Source organism: Leptodactylus fuscus, chromosome 8 (genome assembly GCF_031893055.1).
Source record: "Leptodactylus fuscus isolate aLepFus1 chromosome 8, aLepFus1.hap2, whole genome shotgun sequence".
Lineage (NCBI taxonomy): Eukaryota > Metazoa > Chordata > Amphibia > Anura > Leptodactylidae > Leptodactylus > Leptodactylus fuscus.
The window spans coordinates 95,488,299-95,513,402 of NC_134272.1; the positions used below are offsets into that span (position 1 = coordinate 95,488,299).

General features: G+C 43.3%; 2 protein-coding genes across 2 annotated transcripts in view; both read left to right on the forward strand.

The window, feature by feature from the left end:
- SLC49A4 (solute carrier family 49 member 4) overlaps positions 1-2,475 on the forward strand; it is a 34,557-nt gene extending 32,082 nt beyond the window's left edge. The window contains exon 9 of the mRNA XM_075284718.1: positions 4-2,475. Coding sequence (XP_075140819.1) covers positions 4-119 — 116 coding nt within the window. The 3' untranslated portion in view covers positions 120-2,475. The remainder of the gene's footprint in view (positions 1-3) is intronic.
- EAF2 (ELL associated factor 2) overlaps positions 1-25,104 on the forward strand; it is a 361,203-nt gene that overhangs the window by 223,732 nt on the left and 112,367 nt on the right. The gene's annotated exons all lie outside the window — the stretch shown is intronic.

Below are 25,104 nucleotides of genomic sequence, written 5' to 3' on the forward strand. Positions count from 1 at the left end.
CAGAGTTGTCGTGGCTGAACTGGTGCCTGACGGGATCCAGCTTTCTCAGCCTGCTCTTTATTGTGTGCTTCAGGGAATCCTATGATAGACTCTATCTTGATGTCTTTATATCCGTGTAATGGCCCCAAACGGGCTGAACACTCCGCTCACGGCACAATTGTCTGGTATTGCACAATAGACTGGAGGAAGACGAGCGACCAGAGGCCGGCAGTCTGATATTAGCAACTAAATAAAATGTCCCGCGTGTGTATTTTACTCTGTGATCCTGGAAACCAAGAAGCATCAATTACTGGGGAGGACGGCGGTTCTGGCGGGCGCCGGCAGCCATTAATAAAGGTGTAGTATCTTCCTTTTTAGCAGTGACTAGGTTAGAATACGTGGAGTCTAATCGCACATCTTGTCACACGGAAGGCTTGTAATCTGCGACACCTTACATGATGGATGAGGAGGGGACGGAGGCAAAGTCTGGACTGAATTGTAGACTATTTTATACTGAATATTTTAGTACATGTAATAAGAGGACCCAGAATGCCCCTTGAGCACTGCCCTGCACCCCATATCTAAGGAATTCTGCCCCTCTGGCCTTAAACTACCAGTATATTGAAGATACCAATGAAGCCTTCTTACCCTACTGTCATGGCCACCGCTCTTAGATGGGATTAAATTCTCATTTTCAGGGGTTTTTATTTCATTATTTTTGTTTTTGAAGAAATTGCCTCTGAAATTGACAAGCGGACATCTTGGAAATGGTGGGACAGTTGCAGAACAATCATCCTAGATTTACTTGTAGATGATGAAATGTGCCCCTTTATGACTTGTCTGACCGTTTCCCATGTGGGGGTCACGTTTTTACGGATTTTATTGCCGGTTTCCTGGTAGGATCAGCGTGTTACCCTGGAGGCCATGTTTAAGGCAGTTTGTGTAATGGATGGGGACGTCTTCCAGTCTTTAGTTTTACACTATTGTTGCTTGTTGGGTTATGTGTAATATTATACGGTGTTCTGCCGGCTCAGTCACTGTAGCGTGTATATACTTAATAGGGTTTGTGTGGTGACCGGCAGAATTCTTATGTTCAATCATCTCAGCCATACTAGAGAGGGAAAATGAGAACTGGAAGCGATCATCTAGAGATGTGAGATATTGCCACCTGATCACTACTGACAAGTCCCGTCAATAAGACTCGACACCAGAGACTTGTTATTAAGGATATCCCTTTAAGGGGAAGATGTCGACGCGCTCCCTTCTTACCCATCACCTCTTGTCTGCACTGAGATCATTATCTAGAATGTCACAGTGTAAAGACCGGCGCTGATCAGCTCACTGGGGAGATTGTACAGCGAGGCTCTGAGCACTGGCGCAGCTCTCTGGATTATATCCGAGATGTCTGTTGAATTACAATCTTAATATTTTACGGGAAGGACTGGCAATATTAAAGGGACACCGTCAGAAGTTGTCGTAAACCCAAAAACTAGTACTGGGATTTAAACAGCAGGTAGTCCAGCATGCCGCCTCCACTCAATAAGGGTGAAATCTTGGTACAACCCCTTTAAGAAACTGTTAAGGGGCCCTGCACACAGTTCACTTGTTCACACATTTCACAGCACGGTGGTGTTAGGAAATATGTCCAGTTGAGAATCTGGGAGAGCAGATATGGGTTTTCTTAAAATGTCATCCAAGGTTTTTACCGAGACTGTCTTAGATGGGCGAGCTGATCTGGTGCATGTGGTGACGTATGTACTGCCTATAGTTCTGTCTCTACTCTCCTATATTTCCTGACGGGCATTATATGGTTTAGTAAATTGGGTATTGATCACTTTCACTGTTTCACGCCTACATTGTACTGTTTTTTGTCCGGCATGTCGGACTCTTAAATATCGCAGAGTTCTTACATTAATGTGGCCCCTTGTGGGTCCCCTTTCCCTTTAATCTGCGGCTCCAGAAGTCTGGACTATACTGAGCTTGGCCTAGAAATAGAACTTGTGAGATGTCCACAGTAAATGGCCAGTGGGATTCCTGGTCCCTTGTAGGTCCAGGTCAGATACAGAAGTGTTGGGTCAGGGCTTATTGATCGGAGTATCCAGGGTTTGGGTTTTCTTTTCTCTAGGTTGTGTCTACCTTCTGCCCCTCCATCTTACCTGAGCTGAAGTCACTATAACCTGTAAGGAGATGCTTGTCCTAAGACTCCTCGAACCTCTCTAGTTGGTAACGCTACACATGAGGGGCTACTGTCTCTGACCTCTGGAGCAGCGCCTCCTTGTGGCATTACTTTAGTCTTTACTCCATGCTGCTAATCTTCGGGGGTCTGCGGAGACGTTCTGCTCTCTCCCTCTGGTTCTTGTTGATGATCCTGTGGAATTGTTCTCTAATCTCTGTATATAACATTGCCATCTGAGATAACCTTGTTTAATGTCTAATGTGCTATTAACCTGTTCACTGCTAGGACTGTCAGGTGACCTTTTTTATAATGATTTTTATTTTAATGTCAAATAAAAGTTTTAAACAAAAAAACCTTTCTGCATTTTTTTTTTAATCTTAAATCCCCCAAAACAGTGATTTCTCCTGAAGAGGAATCTGTGTAGATGGTTGGAGACCTCCTATATAATGTACTTTACTGGGAGGCAGCAGCTGATCTTGTGTGATGGCTATGGATACTTACCACTATACTGACGAGGAGAATATAGTATATATAAAGCAGTTCTATCTCATTAGTATTGTCTACTATATAATGGCTATGGATACTTACCACTATACTGACGAGGAGAATATAGTATATATAAAGCAGTTCTATCTCACTAGTATTGTCTCCTATATAATGGCTATGGATACTTACCACTATACTGACGAGGAGAATATAGTATATATAAAGCAGTTCTATTTCATTAGTATTGTCTACTATATAATGGCTATGGATACTTACCACTATACTGACGAGGAGAATATAGTATATATAAAGCAGTTCTATCTCATTAGTATTGTCTCCTATATAATGGCTATGGATACTTACCACTATACTGACGAGGAGAATATATACAAAGCAGTTCTATCTCATTAGTATTGTCTACTATATAATGGCTATGGATACTTATCACTATACTGACGAGGAAAATATATATAAAGCAGTTCTATCTCATTAGTATTGTCTACTATATAATGGCTATGGATACTTACCACTATACTGACGAGGAAAATATATATAAAGCAGTTCTATGTTACTAGTATTGTCTCTTATATAATGGCTATGGATACTTACCACTATACTGACGAGGAGAATATTATATACAAAGCAGTTCTATCTGATTAGTATTGTCTCCTATATAATGGCTATGGATACTTACCACTATACTGACGAGGAGAATATAGTATATATAAAGCAGTTCTATCTCATTAGTATTGTCTCCTATATAATGGCTATGGATACTTACCACTATACTGACGAGGAGAATATATACAAAGCAGTTCTATCTCATTAGTATTGTCTACTATATAATGGCTATGGATACTTACCACTATACTGATGAGGAAAATATATATAAAGCAGTTCTATGTTACTAGTATTGTCTACTATATAATGGCTATGGATACTTACCACTATACTGACGAGGAGAATATTATATACAAAGCAGTTCTATCTCACTAGTATTGTCTCCTATATAATGGCTATGGATACTTACCACTATACTGACGAGGAGAATATATACAAAGCAGTTCTATCTCATTAGTATTGTCTACTATATAATGGCTATGGATACTTACCACTATACTGACGAGGAAAATATATATAAAGCAGTTCTATCTCATTAGTATTGTCTACTATATAATGGCTATGGATACTTACCACTATACTGACGAGGAAAATATATATAAAGCAGTTCTATCTCATTAGTATTGTCTACTATATAATGGCTATGGATACTTACCACTATACTGACGAGGAAAATATATATAAAGCAGTTCTATCTCATTAGTATTGTCTACTATATAATGGCTATGGATACTTACCACTATACTGACGAGGAAAATATATACAAAGCAGTTCTATCTCATTAGTATTGTCTACTATATAATGGCTATGGATACTTACCACTATACTGACGAGGAAAATATATATAAAGCAGTTCTATCTCATTAGTATTGTCTACTATATAATGGCTATGGATACTTACCACTATACTGACGAGGAAAATATATATAAAGCAGTTCTATGTTACTAGTATTGTCTCTTATATAATGGCTATGGATACTTACCACTATACTGACGAGGAGAATATATACAAAGCAGTTCTATGTTACTAGTATTGTCTCTTATATAATGGCTATGGATACTTACCACTATACTGACGAGGAAAATATATATAAAGCAGTTCTATGTTACTAGTATTGTCTCTTATATAATGGCTATGGATACTTACCACTATATTGACGAGGAGAATATTATATATAAAGCAGTTCTATCTGATTAGTATTGTCTCCTATATAATGGCTACGGATACTTACCACTATACTGACGAGGAGAATATAGTATATATAAAGCAGTTCTATCTTATTAGTATTGTCTCCTATATAATGGCTATGGATACTTACCACTATACTGACGAGGAGGATAATATAGTATATACAGAGCAGTTCTATCTCATTAGTATTGTCTCCTATATAATGGCTATGGATACTTACCACTATACTGACAAGGAAAATATATATAAAGCAGTTCTATGTTACTAGTATTGTCTCATATAATGGCTACGGATACTTACCATTATACTGACGAGGAGAATATATATAAAGCGGTTCTATCTCCGTATTGTCTCCTATATAATGGTTATGGATACTTACCACTATACTGACGAGGAGAATATATATAAAGCGGTTCTATCTCAGTATTGTCTCCTATATAATGGCTATGGATACTTACCACTATACTGACGAGGAGAATATATATAAAGCAGTTCTATCTCACTAGTATTGTCTCCTATATAATGGCTATGAATACTTACCACTATACTGACGAGGAGAATATTATATATAAAGCAGTTCTATCTCATTAGTATTGTCTCCTATATAATGGCTATGAATACTTACCACTATACTGACGAGAAGAATATATATAAAGCAGTTCTATCTCACTAGTATTGTCTCCTATATAATGGCTATGGATACTTACCACTATACTGACGAGGAGAATATTATATATAAAGCAGTTCTATCTCATTAGTATTGTCTCCTATATAATGGCTATTGATACCACTATATGGACGAGGATAAGTCTATGACATCAGTTTGGTGCGGGGCAGTTCTAGACATTGTCCTGAGTCTTCATCAAGATGGTCTACAAACAAGAAAAACACATTGTTCCAGGAATAAACCGCAGCAGGGGGAGCGAAATAGCAAAGATTTGATCAGTCCATTCCATTGTCCATAGTTAAGATCTCAGGAATGAAGGCCAAGAAGACCCAGTGACCACTGGAGGTTCTGAAGGCCGGAGGAGTGGGCCACTGACCTTCTGCAATAACCTGTATGTAGGACCCAAGATCTCAGAAGGTAAGTCAGTATCACTGTATATAGTCATTGTAATGTTTAGTTATGGGCCAGGTAATTTCCCCTCAGGTTGGTGTGTGTATATAGATGTATATTTTGGTGTATGTTGGAGCGGCTCTTCAAGTGTCTGGTTTGCTGCGGTGAGTAGATAAGAGCAGGTTCCTCTCCTTATAGCGGTCCAGTCCCATCAGATTATTGGGGTCTATTATTTTGGCCGGTTCATTGTGAGCTATTTTTCTGGTGTTTTTAATAAATTGAGAATAAATTTCACTTTGTGATTAGATTTGTAATCGGTCATAGTGACGGACAGTCCTGACAGTGGGAAGTAACGTAGTGTCCAGGACAGTGATGGCTCAGTAGAGCGCCCCTCCCTGGTCGCTCTGCACCTGTAGATGGGACTAGTCATATTCTGAGCTTCAATTCAAATTGTGAATTTGATGTTATTGAGCCGTAACTGAGAGGAGAACTTAATAGTCCAGAAAGGCTTTTAATTTACAGTCGTAGATGAGATTTGCTTCTCCGAGTTCTAAAGGATATTACAAAGAAGCTGCTGTGTATGTGATGGATGACACACGGGGCTGTCTGCAGGGATCATGGTAACCCTTAATGTACACACTTTTGTAATTTTAGTTTTCCAAGTCCTTAAAGGGGTATTTCAGTAATTACAAGTGATCTCTCTATAGCAGCGATGGCACAGATTGTGTGAAGGTGGGTGTGCGCTCCCTATATGAATGTAGTGGTCGGTGACATGTGCTCACTGCTCCCCTATGCATTTCTATGGGGGCAGTAGCTGAGCTATACTCTTATTCACATTGGAAGTCCTGGAAAGGCTGAATCCGTATTGCACGTGTGCAACCTGCTGCGCCATCCAGTGGCCTGAGCAGTCACAGAAAACGCTCGCCAGTGATGTCATTCACTGCAATAGTATGGCAGATGTCGGCCCTTGTAAACATGGCTCCCGCTCAGAAGCAGAGCAGATGCATAGACGAGAGAAGATCACAGCCCAAAAATCACCAATGATGCAATAATGTCCCTTGAAATGACACAATTCTGCGCGCCTGGGAACAACCCCCGCTTCTGGCAAGGGGGCTGAAAATTGCAAAAGAAAAAAATCCAACACTATGTGAATAGTTATCAAAAAGCCTTAAAACTTAACTTTTAATCAACCTATAGCTCACAAAAATACATGAATAAAAATCCAACAAAACATGAGAAGGGAAGAAAACCTCCAAAAATCACAAAACAAAAAATGAACAATAAACACTGCGGAATGATTCTGCTTTCTGCGTTTCCAGGTCGAAGCCTCTTCGTCATAGCACTATGTTGATTAAAAGTTAAGTTGACGGATTTCTGATACCAATTTGCATAGTGCTGGATTTTGTTTTCTTCATGAGCAGATGCCATAACTCCTCGCTCTCCTCCTCTGACCATAGGCATTATGGATTTCTGGAGCCCTAATTTGTAGGTTCAGGATCTCTGGGGCGGGTGGGTGGGGGGACTACATTAAAAAAAAACAAAAAAAAAAAAACGGTTGTCAGAATGTTAAATCCATCATCATTTTGGAATTTTTGTTTAAGATATTTAAAACCTGGCAGAAGCGATGTATATTCAGTCGTAGTAATCTGAACAACCTACAGACTATGGTAACGTTATTTGGGCTGCACCGTGAACGCCAGAACAATAAAACTCTTAAATGCAGAATCCCCCTTCTAATATATATATATCTGTCTGTTCTTCATGCGTGACCAGGCGACTGGACCAATCCTTGCCAGATTTGGTGCACTGATACATCAGGTGTCTGGGAAGGTTTTGGACTGTTCCTGAGATACAGCATTCCCAAAACCATGACCTGCCTTAGCAAATAGAAGCCTGCAAATCTTTCACTCATATTCCAACAGCCATACATGTCACATGTCCCTTTTCAGCCAATAGAAGTTCACAGTCTCTTAGTCTTCACATGCACACAGCTTTACTCCAGGTTTCCATAACAACCGATTGCCAGATTTTTCACAGATATCCAAACTGAGATTCACATGACTGTTATGGACACACACAGACGACCTACAAAATAGACCAGTGCAAAACTGAGAAATTCTTATCGGGCCACTAAACAAGCAAAAAATGAAAAATACCCTTGTGGAGTCGGGTCCTTCTACTAGTATATCTTTATACTCTTACGCTTGCGCCCCCCGTCCCTTTTCTGGCCATCACAGAGTATTAAATGGTATACAATGAAATGAAGTCTGTCCTGCAAAGAACAAGGCCCTATATAACTGGGAATGGAGAAATAACAATGTTGTGGCTTTTGGAAGGCAGGGAGTGAAAAGCAATCAGGTTGTCTAGGGTTAATGTTGAGTGGGCCGCAATCCATTATATATTTGGTGCTTACTATACACATGTTGATATTTTGCACCTAAAAAAAATAATTCTTTGAATTTATTGGTGCCGCCGATTTCCAATCTGTTGTATTTGCTGCATAACAAGATTAGAAATCTCCACTTCTTAGGGCTTTGTGCACATTTATCTTCTCTCTAGTGCATTTTATTTGATACATGGGCTGCGTCGTGTAACTGGCGGCAGGAACAGCTCCGGACGTGTCTATGCTGCAGAGCACAGCGCGGGGCGAGAATTAACCCTTTAATGCTTGGCAATTTTATTTTATTTTTTTTTTTCAGATTTTCCTTCCAGCTTCTAAAATGAATAACTTTTTTTCTTTTTTAAAATAAATCTATCTTTGTCTACATAATGCGGGGGCTTATTCTTTGCGTGACAGGTTGTACTTTCATTTGGCACCATTTTGGGGTACATATAATGTTTTGATTGACGTTTCAAACCCCCAATTCCATCATTAATATTTTGTATGTTGTTTTTGCGGAGTTAACGCTGCATCAATAATAACCTGGTGGGTCGTGGAACCTGCTACTGGATGCCATGGGTTGGAAGGGGGGTTTATGTTTATAATATAGGGGTACAGCAGGTCCAAGACCCTGAGGGAGCCCCAAAGGTTCCTCTACCACTATGCTGAGGCTAAGTTCACACCTGTGCTGGAGCCTCCTTTGGATTTAGTATATAAATGGTGAATGGCTGCTTGTATCTGCTGTGTTAGTGCCTGGAGGACCCAAGTGATGGAAAATGTAGCCTGAATGGCACAGATCCACATTACACCTTGGTTTATAGTATGGTGTAAGCCGCCTTGTGACACTCAGACCCTCCATTTATACTCTTCATTATTCCTCTGCCCTTTTGGGTCGTCCCTGTGTTTGTCACCCACTGGCTCCAGGACACCCTACACAATCCAGCAATCTCTTCTACTTTTCATGTAAACCTTTCCCTGTTACTTCCCCTTTAAAATAGTTTTTGCAATCACCATGCAGACAGGAGAACTCTCTAGTACTTTGCCAGCCGTATTATCTCAGGTGGAGGCGAATCATTGCAGCTGCAGCAGCCCGGGGGTTAATCCCAATTGTTTGCTCTTTCTATCCATAATCAGAGGAATGTCTTGTCGCGAGTCTCGGGCAATTTCCCTTTAATTAGTGCTGAGACTCCGCAATCAGCAGCCGCACAGAGGATGGCGCCGCTCACCGCGTTTCGCTCACTGCGCACCAGATCTTCCCGCCTTTCCTTCCTCTTGAGATTAAACACCTTTTCTGCTTCATAAACAAAATGTTTGCTATAAAATCCACATCTGTCCGCTGAGCATCGCGCCTGTAAGACAACCGTGTGGGAGAGATGTGATCCTGGCCAAGAAACGTGTAGTACATGGGCCGGTATTGTATGTGTGTGTGTGTGGGGGGGAGACGTTATCAGTGGACGAGATTGTGGAGATCTCTGCCGGATCGGATGAAGGATTACAAGTAAGATGAAGAGTTGAGATTTACGTGCCCTGTTCTCTGACAGCGGTAGCAGCTGCTGTGGGGCCTGTGGTCTTAGGGGGCCCAATGGGTCATTGCTGCTCTCCCTCCCCCATAAGTAGGCCATTATCTGTTGAAGTAATATAATGAGCAGCGGCCCAGGGCAGGCGATAAAACATTTAAAAAAAATAAAATTCTCCGGTGTGACTCCCTGCTGTATTTGGACCTAAGCAATGATGTCCTGTGGGTCTGGCAGGTGTCATGAGGCATAATAGCGCCGGCGTATTCAATGTCATTGGATACGCCGGCATAACTGTACGATATTTGCAACCCACACCACAGGGGTCACAGTGGGACATTATACTGTTTGGGAGCCAGAAAGGGGGGGGGGGGGTGCTGTGCCTGCCATATGAGGGTGGGGGCCTATGTCAAAAGTTTGCTATGGGGTCCAGTCTTTGCTAGTTATAGAATAGAGCACCACAATTGGTTTCTTAGTGTGTCAGTCCATGAAAAAGAATGACCTTAAGGGCTCCACTGACTATAATGGGTCGGTGTATTGTCTGACCTTAAGACGAGACTCCTAGTAGACGGATCCCCAGCAGTTCACCTGCTATAAGCTGGGCCTGGCGGGTGACACCTTGTAAAGTAGGAGATTAGTTACTACAGGCATAGTCAGCTGGAGCGCGTAGTGGGCACCTCATTGGTCAGGCTGGGGGTCACATGACCACAGGTTTGTGCAGGTGAACAGCGCATGGGGAGCGATGCTGACCATGAATGGTGAGATAGCGAGCGGGCCATAATCTGAGGCCCGGTATTGGTGCGGTTTCTCTCTATTGATGGGGGTTGTATTATAAGTTGTCTTTACAGTTTTGTGACTGGTTTGTCTGCAGTGATATTGCTTTCTGTCCCTGGGATTTCTGCATGTGACTCTCCATACTGCGTCACTCGCCAGGTTTTTACCAAAGTTTCTTTAGTTTATATAAAGATTTAAATAAAATAAATTTTTGGTATGTTAACTTTTTAGTCCGGTCGATATAATTTATTTGCATAATGGAGTTGAGTGCAGCGTTGTTGCTGTCGATCTTGGAAGCCATTTTGGTTGTAGCCCACACACTTGATTGATGTTTTTGAGCAGCTCCGGCTCTACCGCAGCGATGACGCGACTCCTCGAGCAGCTGCTGCTATTTTCTTTTAGAAACTTTTAATTGGCAATCCTGGCTCTTCCAAGTCGTCCTCCTTCCCCACAATCGGGCAGCCCCTGGTCTCCATAACATTTGTCAGTGGGTGTCGGCAGCAGACCGCCGCTCTGGTCTTGTTAGCGAGAGGAACTGTTGTGTGTTTTTTGTTTTACGTGGGTGCATGGAATACACTTGTGTGGAGGCTTGGAGCAATCGCTACGTATAATGTCATTATAGTGAGTGAGCGCCATGTGATGTGCAGAGGATATTCTGTGGACTGGGCTGAAGCTTCTTTTGTGAATGAAGCCCTTTTGCATCATTTCTTCAGGAAATCGCTGTAAAACCTTCGCCTCTCCCTGTGATCGGATTCCTTGTGATCTACGACATGTCTGGTAGACGATCTCTCCTGACCGTCGTCTATGACTAGTAACCTGTATAGTCTCGTGTCCTTCATTTACATCTTGTAGGTAACATAAAATACTTGCCCCCAAGTGCAGCTCTTTACATCATTTTGGGGGGGGGGGGGGGAACCGCGTGTTGTGTTGTGTCTCATCTCTTTTTTTTTATAACCCAAAGCCTAGCACAAGAAAATAAGATTCAGAAACTAAACAATCCTTTTAATTCTCGTTGCTGCATTCATGCCCTTATATAGTTCCAGTATAGCCATAGGAGGGTTTACTTGTTGCTGGTTTTTTTAAGGGCACCATTTTGAGGTGTATATATGGGACACACGCCATGAGGCAGGTGTTTTATAGACGAGTTGTAATGTGTAGTCCACTGGTGTCAGACGTCTTGATGTTATGTGACCCATCTAGTGTGGTCTGTGCACCAGACATGGAGGTAGATTATAGGCATTACTTGTGTTGGGCAGTTCTAGAGGCCCGGTCACCACCAACCCTGCTCCTGCCTGACACTGTATAAAGCCTAAGTAACATATCAGTCGCCAAAACTAACTACACTGACTGCTCAGGGATGGCGGGAGCTAGAGAGAAAAAAAACCCACTGCATTTGGAAAGATAGTACATATCCCTCGACTAGGCTATCAATATCACATCGGTGTGGGGGCAGATTCCTGGCACCCTCACTGATCAGCTGTTTCATGCCAGGGACTCCACGCTGCATAACCACCTTGGCAAAATCACGATGTTTCACAATCCCTGCAAAGTGGATGGGATTCTAGAGAATCCCATCCATATGTTGCAGAAAAATGTGTCAGAAATGCTTGATAAAATTAGCGTTTTTGGAAATCGCAGCATGTCAATTATATCTACGGAAATGCCGGCGGTCTCCCTGGAAGTATAATAGAAGCAGAAAGTCCGCGGAGGAAATCTTTGCAGACTTTGCAGTTTTCCCTGCAGCGCTTTTTACAGAATGTGTTTCCATTATGGGGGGCCTTAACCTAGAGGTGCTGTAGTGAGCCCCACATCCTCTGCATTGTAAGGCCGGCACAGCTTGGGACGTATTCTAGTGGCTGCACCTGGTACTGCATCTTTGGACTAAGATTGGTTTTATCATGTTGTGATCAGCTCATTGTGCAGCAGCTAAAACACTCCGACTAAGGCAGAGCAGACACAAGAGGAACAATTACTAAAGTGACCGTTCCCCTGGCACGTACCTTCATTGTTTGCCGCTTGCACCGCGCTCATTACGCAGTGTGATGTATTGCTGGGAACAATGAGTTTTCTGTCCTGGTAAAAACAAGCGATTTCCTGAACAAGCGAACGCTCGCACATTGGTGACCGCTGGCATGACTAGGCTGATTATTGGGAACAAGTGATTGCAGGGCACTCTTCCCCATAATTTGCCTGTCAGACTGGTTTTACTTTTTTTATTTTTTAATTTCAAGAAAATCCCCATTAAAGTGCTGCAGCCGCAGGGTACGGGCTACTCCGTAAGTATATTTATACATATGTGTGTGTGTGTGTGTGTGTGTGTATGTGTATATATATATATATATATATATATATATATATATATATATATATATATAATCTCCCCTGTCAGATCACTGGTCCCTATTCAGATTGTAGAGACCCCGTCCGTGTCGAAATCACCACGAGACATTCTGATACTTTCTGTTCTGTTTTTTCTTAAACATTTCATTTATTTTTCTTTTTCCATTGTACAATATATAAAAAATACAGAGTACCAAAAAAGGAATTCACAGTGTCTAAAGGCAGTGATTACAATCTGTCACATTATTCTAGTACCATGGCAAGTTCAATTGCATAGGAAGGTAATGAGCCTTCAGCACAGAGCCCACCAATTAACGGCAAGCTTTGCATAATGGGGCGAAGCCATCGGCATAGTAACCTTGTCTGGGTGAGATGAAAAAATAAAAAAAATCTTCCAATTTCCACTTTTTGTTCCCAAACTGCCCATTTCCCGTCCAGTCCTCGATGCAGATTGCGCTGTGACTGTAGTAATGGCACCATTTCAACAATATCAACAATCATTGTTCTGTCCTTGCTCCAAAGAGCTCACAATCTAATCAGATAGAACATGAAAGTGGAAATGAAATATAAGGCATCCAGGACATACGAGTGGCTCAGGACGACAGAGATGCTGGAAGATACGTGACAGGCGCCGTCATCCTTCCAGCCGGATCTGATGGATTTCTGGATTAGTCTGAGCTCAGGATCTCTGGCAGACTTGCACATCTTGGCTCACAAGCCCAATCCTAAGAACAAGTCTACCCATGGCACACACTACGATTTATGTAAGAGCCTAATCGAGGGATTACACCTAAGGAAGGGAAGGTCGGAGGCGGAATCTCGCTCTTGTAAGGCATTTCTGTGGGTAGGTCAAGTCAATTTAACGTGAGGTTTGTGGAACTACAAACCTCAGCATGACCCACAATTCATAAACTGCTGGAGGACAAGAACATTAATAAGACGACTGAGGAGACTTTAGCACAAAAGCATTTCTTATAATATTCTGTGTCGGCAGCCATATTGGGTGCAAACCCCAAATCCTTCATACAAACACAAGGCCCTCCCTAAATCATCGGATGATACAAGGACTTTACCTGCACGGCTGTACTTGTCAGATACTTGCCGTATACATGTGGGTAACAGGTTGTTCAGCAATCTTTTAGGCCTCGTGCACATGGACAAATCTGAATAGGAAAATCCGGAGCGTACTTTGGCCAGATTTCTTACCTGTACCCAGGCAGGAGATGGGACTCCTTGTATCATAGTGAGGTATAGTCCTAGGAGTCCGGGCTCCTCCCTGTGACAGTGGGGGTGCGAGGAGGTGGGGGCTCCTAGCCTTATAGATCACTATGGTGTAGGCTGCACTTTGTGGTCCAGATTGTTGTGTGTGTACAGGGCCTAAAACATTATTCACACCCTGCAGTAAATGCCATCCACATATAGTGACAACATTCAATGTAGACAAAGTGGTGACCTCTGCATTACACTATACGTTCCCTGGGCTGTACAGTCTTCTGGGCAATTCTATGTGTGGTCCTTCCTTACACCTCAGGCCCTTACAACAGATGCAACTTTTATTGTTTCTTCACCGCATCTGTTTTCACGGATCCCTCATAGACTTGAATCCAATGACGGATCTGTGAACATGGACAAAAATAAGTCCTGTCTATTCTAGGCCAGTCTGTTAAAATGGACCCTCAAAAAACCAGACATGCACATAGACCCATGGAAAGCAATGGCGGTCTGAAAGTACGGCGTGTATGTATCGCGGTGACGCAGCTTTACACTGGCTAATATGAGTTTATACCTTTTTGTTTCCTTATTTGATCCTGGATTTCATGACACATCGGTGACAAATTTATTAAGACACAAATCAGAAAAATTAAAAACATCCCAAACTATGTGCGCAAAAGATGTTCTGCATTTCCGCCCGTGTCTAGTACTAACAGTAGTAAATTTAAGCCAATGTTTTCTAAAAATGGCTGCATTATGGGTTTTACAAAAACAGTTGTCACCCAGCCATTGTTCTCTGTCATGTGCATGAGGCCTTAGGTTATGTTCACACAGTGGAGAATGAACAGAAAGCCGATGCCCTGAATGTGCGGAATCCGCAGCAAGATCGAGCAGGACGCTGATTGATTCGGCGCCAAAATCTGCAGCAAATTCCTACATGTGACTGTACCCTTTAGGGTGCCATACATGTAGTGTCTTTGTGCACAGGAGCGGACATAGGTTTTACGTTGCAGTTTTTAGCAAGTTCAGATAAAGCACAGAAGGACCTCAATGAGACCAGCAATGCAGAGAGTGCGGCCCGGGGACAGGGGAACGCCGAACGTGACGAGTTTTATCCAGGACTATAAAATCTATTACTGACGTGATGGTTTATTACGCGATGTAAAGCAAAACTATTCTGTGCTGGGCCCGGAGTGTACGAGACGCAAGTTGGCATCTAAAAACTAAAAGAAAAAAAAAACCAAAAACTTGGTGACCAGATAGTGTGGAAATGACATTTCTAAAGTGGGGACGTCGGATCTGTCCCTGCAGAATTTACACATCAGTGTCTGGTCAGCAGTTTTGTTTTCTTAAAGAAGAGATTTGGGACTATTTGTCAACCCATTTGCAAAAAAAAAGAGCTCACTTTGCCTTCATACAGCAGGGTGTGCAGAGTGTGTAGTAGGGGGCACTGACTCGCCCGTCCAGCCGTCTACTCCACATCTATAAATGCAACTTTTTGAACATTAATAAGAATTATTGCAGCGTCACTCCAGTAGGGGGCAGCGCAGAGTCTCCCATCTCATCATATAGTGATATTAATGGGGACAAATCACATGACCCTTATTTTGTCGGTTCATAGTCATGTCTTATTTTAGGCTATTTTCACGGATCCCTTTATACAACGATGGGGGGGGGGTCTGTAACAATTGGTGCCCCTTGGTACCAGGTGATGTTTTTTTTGGCTGTTTTGCACCTACCTCAGCCTGTTCTCACACAACTATGACTTGTTGGCTGGGAAAGTGAGCAGATTGACAAATTATTAATCTGCCATTTTGCATTTGTTTTTATTGAGCAGTTTTTTTTGTTTGTTTTTTTACCCAAACCCACCGGCCCATCTGTAAGGGACAGAACGTTACACTCGATCTATTATTCTGTTCACTAAAAATATATATATGGGTCTGTTGTGGTTGTCGAGATGAAGAAATATAGATTTTTTTTTTTTTTTTTTAACCTTTTCCACCCCACAAAACCCATCCGCTTACGCTCATTTACTCTCATTGATCCTAAAGCAGCTGCATTGTGCGAATAACACCATAGATAACAAAAGATTGTGCGCAAATGAAACCAACACACAACTGACCATAAAACGTCTCCGTGTGATAAATCTCCCCTGGACTTCAGGGGTCGCCCTCACGTTACTAGGTACAAGTCAATGATATGTCTGCTATAAGCAATGCCAAGGAACTCCGACTGTTTCCTAGCTGGAGACGCGGCGCCTCCAGCCCATTCATTGTGGGGTGACCACTGTACGATGTTGTACCCCAAGACCATCAGTCTATGGAAAAGGAGAAATTGGTTCTGAAGTCCCGAAAAAACAACTAAAAGAGAAATAAACCCCATTGTACAGCGCGGCAGGTCTGTAGTGCAGAGATCTTACAAGACAACCCATCCATGACTTAAAGGAGAACTAAAAACTTCTGACAACTTGTGATTTTCTGGCAGTTTTTGTGTCTTTACTAAATTTTGTAATAACTTTATAAACACATTTTGTCTCCCTTCTGCGACATCCGCCATGTTTCCCTCGTTTCTGCCGCTCACTGACTGTGACTGTGTAATATGGAGGACGGGGCTGTGTAATATGGGGGGAGGTCACTACATACCGTTATATCTCCGACACTGCAGTGTTATCTATCAGCACCAGAGATATCACAGTCGGGAGAAGGATATTTATAGCCCGCTGTATAATATATAGGATATAAAAATCCCAATCCTGAGTGTGAGGGCTCTGGAAATAACACAGATAGCGCCAACACAGACGTAGTGTTGCATGATAGAGAAGATTCATATGACACAAAACGTAAACCTTTTATAGCCTCCTTTATTATCGGAGCTGCGAATCTGCGCGAGGAAATGAGATTTATCGGAGACGCATTTAACCAGATATTCAGAGATGAAATGAGTGGATGTCGCTGTTCCCCTGATGTGCCGCGCACTTGTCTGCAGAAATTATATTAGCACTCCCTCCAAAAGGTTACCAGCCATATTTGTGCTGTAGATTTAACGCTTGGTTATGTGTATCGGGCCGGATGACTCTGCCGCACGTCACACGGAGATGTAAATATATAAAGTGACGGTTTGTTCGCAGCCGGAAAATGTAATTTGTGTCTGAACAATTTCCTGAATTTAACACTGAAAATGGATTTGTCAAACTTGGAGATCCTAAGAGGGCTGCGCTGAGCTTTAATGGGTGCGCGCCAGCCACATTAGGCTCTATAGCTAATCCCCAGACCTAAGAGCTTATGGTCATGAGAAGGCTATGGGCCCTATTACCCCCCTTCATATTTGGGCAGGATGAGCGCGATCTATGTGGAGCCGCTCTTGTTTGCATTAGGCCGTTACTTTCTGTTGTTTCTCCCCCATTCACTTGTGTTTTTTTATACAGGGCGATGCGAAGCCGATAATCTGCCTTATATATGCACATAAAGGTGCAAACGGGCAAGTCCTGAACAAGCCATTATACAGACCAATGTCTGCCGGATCATCTGATGGTATAAGGCTTCATGCACATGACTGTGCTCGGTGTGGTTTTCACGGCTAGTGAACTGCCCCGTACACATGCCCAGATATCATCACAGGTCCAGGTATGGGGCTCACTGAAGTAAGTTAATGGGTCGTGGAGACTTGAGCAACGCTCCATTCCTGCACATGTACACAGCCCTGTGCACGGAGCTTAAAAGGCTCTAATGGGCTGCTGGAAAATATATTTCCTGATTTTTTAATTTTTTTAGGGTGCATTCACACTGAGTATACGCTGACTGATTCTGTACGTTAAAACACGCTCAGAATCAGCGCGTACACAGCAGATCCCATTCATTTCAATGGGAGCTGGCATATGAGCACTCCCCATTGAAATGAATGGGATCTGCTTTATATGCGCTGATTCTGAGCGTGTTTTAACGTACAGAATCAGTCAGCGTATACTCAGTGTGAATGCTCCCTAATAAAGCAAATGTGAAATGCACAAAAACACTTCAGAATTTTTAGCCTCTCAACAGTTAGGTTTCCATATTATGTTTCTTGTGCATATGATGGGTCGGCGAGGTCTCTAAATCTCACTGAGCAGATCTGCAAAGGTGGCCACAACTCAAGTCTATGGGAGTCACAGAAGTGGCCACACAATCTTCTCTCGGTGGGGCTCGTCCTCGAGGACGCTCTTTGAGAATACGGCTTTATAAATCATATATAAAATTCTAAAGGCTTTTATACAACCGAGCTTGTGAGACTTGGTCCATATATGTCAGATCTGTCATCCTCAACACTATGTGGGGAGACGGACTCCTGGCATAATCGTGTTAGGGGTCCCCATGAAATATTCTCCTAGACTGTAATACCTACAGTAGTGTTTTGTGGGTAGCCATGATCTCCTCACATCAATCGCTTCGCATAATGTTCAAGCCTGTAAATCCGGAACACACAAACGTTCCGAAACTCTGTCGTATAACGGCAGCCCAAAGTTATTCTAGGAAATGTCAACTTGTTAATGATTATTCCATGTGGGATTGTGAGCACCAATAGCAGATATTACTGTCTGAGGTCTCCGTCATGCGTTGTGTGACAGATCCGCGCGGAGGTGCGTATTCATACAGGAGACGGATTCATTGGATTGGTGGATTTATCATTGGCTACTTATCAAAGCATGGCTGCCAAACCTGCTTGTGTCATTAACACTTCCATTAAAGGGATTGTCCCCAAAAAATTACCTATAAATGTTAAACATGATTTTAAAGAGGAGTTGGTGAGGTTTTCAAAAATTCCTAAAAACCCTGGAGACGGACCTTGCCGAAAAAACTCCCATAGTAGTGAATAGCGTCTGCTCTAGACTGTGATTCTCCTCCAGGAGACGTCACATATTAGATTGGGGTTTGTGTCAAGTGTTGAAAATGCAAAATAGTTAGGTTTTTTTTTTTTTAATATAGATTAAAAAAAAAGAAAAAAAAGACTGAAATAAAATAAGTTCAATATAAAAATGTGATTTCCATAAGTCATGTCATGGACCGCTTTTCCCTTTCAGTCTCTCCGGTGTCGCCTCTATGATATATATATATATATATATATATATATATATATATATATATATGTCTGTGATTTTAGTATTCTGTGACTTTCTCTCCGCACTACCTGGGGGTGGTGATGAAATATCTACAACAGACTTCTCAACCGTGACTTGCAGAAAATTCTGGAAATATCACAATGTAGCATTAAAATAATAAAGGTTCAGCAGAAGGGCACACGCTGACCAGCGTCAATGGTATCGCCCTCTGCTCCAGAGGGGACTAAAGGAAATACTGTGACCTCCGGTCGCAATCGCCAATATGGAGCGGTGATCTATATATCAGATATAATCTGCTGAAGATGCATTTCTGTCACTAATGGTGAGAGGCACAAGTGATATGGCAGAGGTATGATGGTATGTCCGCTGCTTAGTGTATGGCTGCTCATTGCACCAGGCACATGACAAGTGTTGTATCACTGCTGCATTACTAGGGCTCACCTACACGTGTAAGCCTGGCCTTCCCGGGTAACTCTTACCTCCATATGTGTAAGCCCAGCCTCCATATGTGTAAGCCCGGCCTCCATATGTGTAAGCCCGGCCTCCATATGTGTAAGCCCGGCCTCCATATGTGTAAGCCCGGCCTCCATATGTGTAAGCCCGGCCTCCATATGTGTAAGCCTCCCCTCCATATGTGTAAGCCCAGCCTCCATATGTGTAAGCCCAGCCTCCATATGTGTAAGCCCAGCCTCCATATGTGTAAGCCCAGCCTCCATATGTGTAAGCCCAGCCTCCATATGTGTAAGCCCAGCCTCCATATGTGTAAGCCCAGCCTCCATATGTGTAAGCCCGGCCTCCATATGTGTAAGCCCAGCCTCCATATGTGTAAGCCCAGCCTCCATATGTGTAAGCCTCCCCTCCATATGTGTAAGCCTGGCCTCCATATGTGTAAGCCTGGCCTCCATATGTGTAAGCCCGGCCTCCATATGTGTAAGCCCGGCCTCCATATGTGTAAGCCCAGCCTCCATATGTGTAAGCCTCCCCTCCATATGTGTAAGCCCGGCCTCCATATGTGTAAGCCCAGCCTCCATATGTGTAAGCCCAGCCTCCATATGTGTAAGCCTCCCCTCCATATGTGTAAGCCTGGCCTCCATATGTGTAAGCCTGGCCTCCATATGTGTAAGCCCGGCCTCCATATGTGTAAGCCCAGCCTCCATATGTGTAAGCCTCCCCTCCATATGTGTAAGCCCGGCCTCCATATGTGTAAGCCTGGCCTTCACAGGTAAGTCTTACCTCCATATGTGTAAGACTCCCCTCCATATGTGTAAGCTTCGCCTCCTCCTGCTCATCTTAGTGTGACTTTACCATAAAAAACAGAACAGGCACTGAATGGGTTTGCGTTGCAATCACTCTAATCTAAGGCGTCACGTTCCTATCACTACAGCCGTTCTGCTTCATTCTCCACATTATTTCCTTGCCACAAAACATTCTAAACATCAACTCTAAAAATCTTCACCCACATCAGACAAAAGTCTACACAACCTAATGGCAACTCTCAGACAACTCTTCATCGGTTTCTACAATATCCCCTCCCACAGTAAGGATTTGGGACCTCCATGGTTTGCTGTGAGTATCGATGTACAATCGCCAATGGCCGTCGCCTGTCATATTGTAAGAACCATTGCTATGTATAAAGCGGACATTCCCATAGTAACCCCTTCACTGCCTCTTCGGGCAGTTTTGTTTGACATTTTCCGGGTCGAGCACATGTGGAAGACGAGATGCTTTAGACATTCTTTGTCCTGTTATTTTTATGTATAAAAAAAATCTAACAATAAAAAACAACATTCTCAATCCTAACCATGAAAAGAACAGAAATGGACTGAAATCCCGAACGTTCGCCCATCAGTTTCTTCTGTACATAAAAACAAGTTATTACACCAGAAAGTGCAGCCAACCAATCTGGGCCTCAAACTGGTTCTGCCTTATGACTTCGACTGGCCTTCGTGATAATACCACGGACACGTCTGCTCTGCCTCCGACTTATCAGACCGGTCCCTGGTGCGCAGAGCACGGGCGTGACAGGACCAAGCCGAAGGAAGTCGCCCTAGAATCGTCTGCTCGCTAATAAAACCCTGATTTTAACTGTTTATAGATCTAAGTAACAAAGACGTTAGAACAGAATAAAACCTGTTGTGGCACCTTTGTTGGTGAAAATCTAATGTGGTACACATCACATGAAGCTTTGTAGGTCAAGATAAAAACTGGTCTACAGGGACCTGGTGGACTTGGGAACACCTGCGGACATGATGTGATCGGCCTCAATCTTCTCAGGTGTTAATGGATCTATTATATATCAATAAGAAAAATTCCGATACGTGTTAGAGGCTGCGAGGAATTGTCTATTAAGAAAGCGTCCCACTTCTAGTGACACAAGAACGTCATTTCATATAGTTTGGTTCTAGTCAGCAGTGTGACTTTTGCAAAGGTTTGAGGCTGTTGGTACAATCCAGGAATTATCCAAATACTGTCAAACAAGAGCAGAGCAAGAGCCACGCCGTGACCGTGTGTAGGAGCGGGTCATGCAAGCAACAAAGCCATTCAGTGTAACGGGTTATTTTCTTTGCTTATAGGAAAAAAAAAAAGAAATCCCTCGTGAGTGAACAGGTCCAAAGCTTCGGCAAACCACCAGGAAATTCTACGTTCCAGGATCTCCACGGAAGCCTCCTGTTCACCTTCAAGTAAACAGAAGCCTTGGACTATATACTCCTCTCCCAACCATGAAGATACCACTCTAGCCATGTCCTAGGGGCTAACTCCAGTGCCATATCCACAATAGTTCACAGAGAAGGATCAGTAGGTCCAGTCTGGCATTTGCCCAACTCCGGTGATGTCAGAGAAGGAGCTGAGCCATATTTATGGAGCATGAGAGGGGGAAGGAGATGGAACCTCAGTGTGATGACGTGAATTCCATTCCGGGCCGTATCTCAGCTGTTGGTGAAAGTTCTGCCTGGAGAGGAGTCTGGTCTGAACTCGTATTTGCTTAGAGTACTTGGGTAGTATGTGGTTGTGTACACGTTTGTTTGCTGCAAAGGATAAAAGTTGGTTCGGTCGTCTGGAAGTAAATTGTTCTTATTGAGTGTCTGCAAAAAAAAAGAAAGAGAACGGATTTAGAGCCATGAGTTGTACCTAATAGCCCCCACCCAGCACGGCTCATAACTAGACATAGGCAAACCTTACAAGATTCGTTTGGCTGAATAGTCGTGAGGTTGATCCCTCAACTTGTTTCAGGCCAAATTTGTTCGACCTGAACCAGAAGTGCTATTATTATACTCTGGAATCTCCTTAGACCTCAGCGTATAAGTGGAAGCCAAAGAGAGGTAAAAATAAATAAATAAATAATACTCACCTTGTCTTACCCTTCCTGGGGATCCTTGCAGTATCCGGCAGTCCCCCGCTGAGGCCCAATCACATGATATATGGATCATGCCAATGTGATGACACTTTGACCATGTGGTGTTCCTGGGGCCCATGACATCAGCTGGAGGCCTGAAGAGGACGACAGGGACTGATGGACGCTGCAAGGATGCCCAGGAGAGGTGAGACAAGGAGCGTATAACGGTTTGTACTCGCCGCCCCTGGGCCTCCACTTGTTATACTCTGGGGTCAAAGGAGACTTCAGACTATAAGAGTTTTTGATGAACTTTTGCAACATTCCAGTTCCATCTCAATGATTTGGCTCATCTCTATCTGTAACCATGAATGAACACATCCTCCCATCCTCCACACAACTCATTGATGCAGAAGGTAGCAGATAATGATGTAGCCTATCAGCGGTGTCTGGAGGGAGCGAGCGTTCTCCGCGGTATTGTATAATCACGAGCGGCATAAACAGTCAGAATTAATAACTCAGTTGGGACGGTTTATCACATTCTGTCTGCGGTGAAACATTGCGCCGTTCACTACAGCTGGATCAGGCCTGAGCGGTGACGTCTGGTGATTTACTGCCAGGTACGCGGGATACTCGGCGTCTATTCATCAGCCTTGTGGATATTCGCGTTATTAACCATCTTTGGAATAATTAGTGGTAATGCTGACGGGCTCGGTGTCGCTTATAACGCTGCGGTGAATTGGTGCCGGTCGGGGCGCTCACAATGGTTTGTACTTTGTGTCTCTGGTTATTTTCTAGCAGGATAAGGGCGTTCTGTGTTATTCGATTCGCGATGTAATTTGATCGCCGCTACAGATGCAGAAATGAAATTTTCCCTCGCACAAGATAGATTGGAAATTTATATAATGAGTTTATTTTCCTCTTTCCATCAGCGCTCGCAAACCGGGCCGCACAGGAGGCCGACTCCAGATTTGATGGGACATTATGTTTTATTTCAACCCAGTGGCCAAGAAACGACAGAATTAGGGAGAGAAATGAGGCGAGAGGAGAAAGTGAGCGCTCAGGACAATGGGGCACATTTATTTGTGCGGCCGCTGCTTTAATTGTTCTCTCCAGTTTTCAGAGTTTGTGGAGAAGAAAAATCTCAATTTCAGCAAAATCTTCTAACAAAACAGTCGGGGCCCTAACAAGAGACAATATCTGAACAAGAAGCAAAAGTGTGTGTGGGATCGATGCACCCTGAAAATATAATGAACTATACAGTCCCGACAAGCGGCGCCCCCCAATCTAGACCTAAATAGGTGCCCACGTCTGATAGCTTTACTCCATCATTATATAAATCCACAAACAAAACAATTGGCTGTATTCAGTGATGTCACCGCTCTCTAGTATACGGATAGGCTGTATTCTCAGCGATGTCACCGCTCTCTAGTATACGGATAGGCTGTATTCTCAGCGATGTCACCGCTCTCTAGTATACGGATAGGCTGTATTCAGTGATGTCACCGCTCTCTAGTATACGGATAGGCTGTATTCAGTGATGTCACCGCTCTCTAGTATACGGATAGGCTGTATTCTCAGTGATGTCACCGCTCTCTAGTATACGGATAGGCTGTATTCTCAGTGATGTCGCCGCTCTCTAGTATACGGATAGGCTGTATTCTCAGTGATGTCGCCGCTCTCTAGTATACGGATAGGCTGTATTCTCAGTGATGTCGCCGCTCTCTAGTATACGGATAGGCTGTATTCTCAGTGATGTCACCGCTCTCTAGTATACGGATAGGCTGTATTCTCAGTGATGTCACCGCTCTCTAGTATACGGATAGGCTGTATTCTCAGCGATGTCACCGCTCTCTAGTATACGGATAGGCTGTATTCAGTGATGTCACCGCTCTCTAGTATATGTATAGGCTGTATTCTCAGCGATGTCACCGCTCTCTAGTATACGGATAGGCTGTATTCAGTGATGTCACTGCTCTCTAGTATACGGATAGGCTGTATTCTCAGTGATGTCACCGCTCTCTAGTATACGGATAGGCTGTATTCTCAGCGATGTCACCGCTCTCTAGTATACGGATAGGCTGTATTCAGTGATGTCACCGCTCTCTAGTATATGTATAGGCTGTATTCTCAGCGATGTCACCGCTCTCTAGTATACGGATAGGCTGTATTCAGTGATGTCACTGCTCTCTAGTATACGGATAGGCTGTATTCTCAGTGATGTCACCGCTCTCTAGTATACGGATAGGCTGTATTCTCAGTGATGTCACCGCTCTCTAGTATACGGCTAGGCTGTATTCTCAGTGATGTCACCGCTCTCTAGTATACGGATAGGCTGTATTCTCAGTGATGTCACCGCTCTCTAGTATACGGATAGGCTGTATTCTCAGTGATGTCACCGCTCTCTAGTATACGGATATTCTGTATTCTGCAACTATATAATCCAAGTGTAATTACTGAAATCCATAAATGATTGTTCGATGTTATCCAACATAAAGGGGGACAATAGTTTGTAGCAGAATCTTTTGGGGACGGAGTTTACCTGCTCTCCAGCTCCACTGGCACATCTCAAGGACTGGAGTCCCCGTGATTAAGTGCGTCACCTCTGTCAGCTACAAGTAACAGGTCACAGTCACTGTTCTGCCATTGATGTGCGTGACATGAGAATGGCTCTTATGGAGGGGATGAGAAGACGGACACAAGCTCAGCGCACAGAAGGACTGCCAGGAACAAAGCTGGAGAAAACTACAAGATCCAGCAGAACTCTCTTATGTTACCAAAAAAAACCCCTAAACCTGTGAGTGTGAGCCATACTGGAGAAGTCACAGACCTTTATTGGTAAAAAAACCCCCCGAAAATAAGAGGGAAATCCCAACTGAGAATGACAGAGAACCTCTGCACCTCCGAACCCCTCCAATTGCATTATAGAAGACATCGCTCTAACATAGTATAG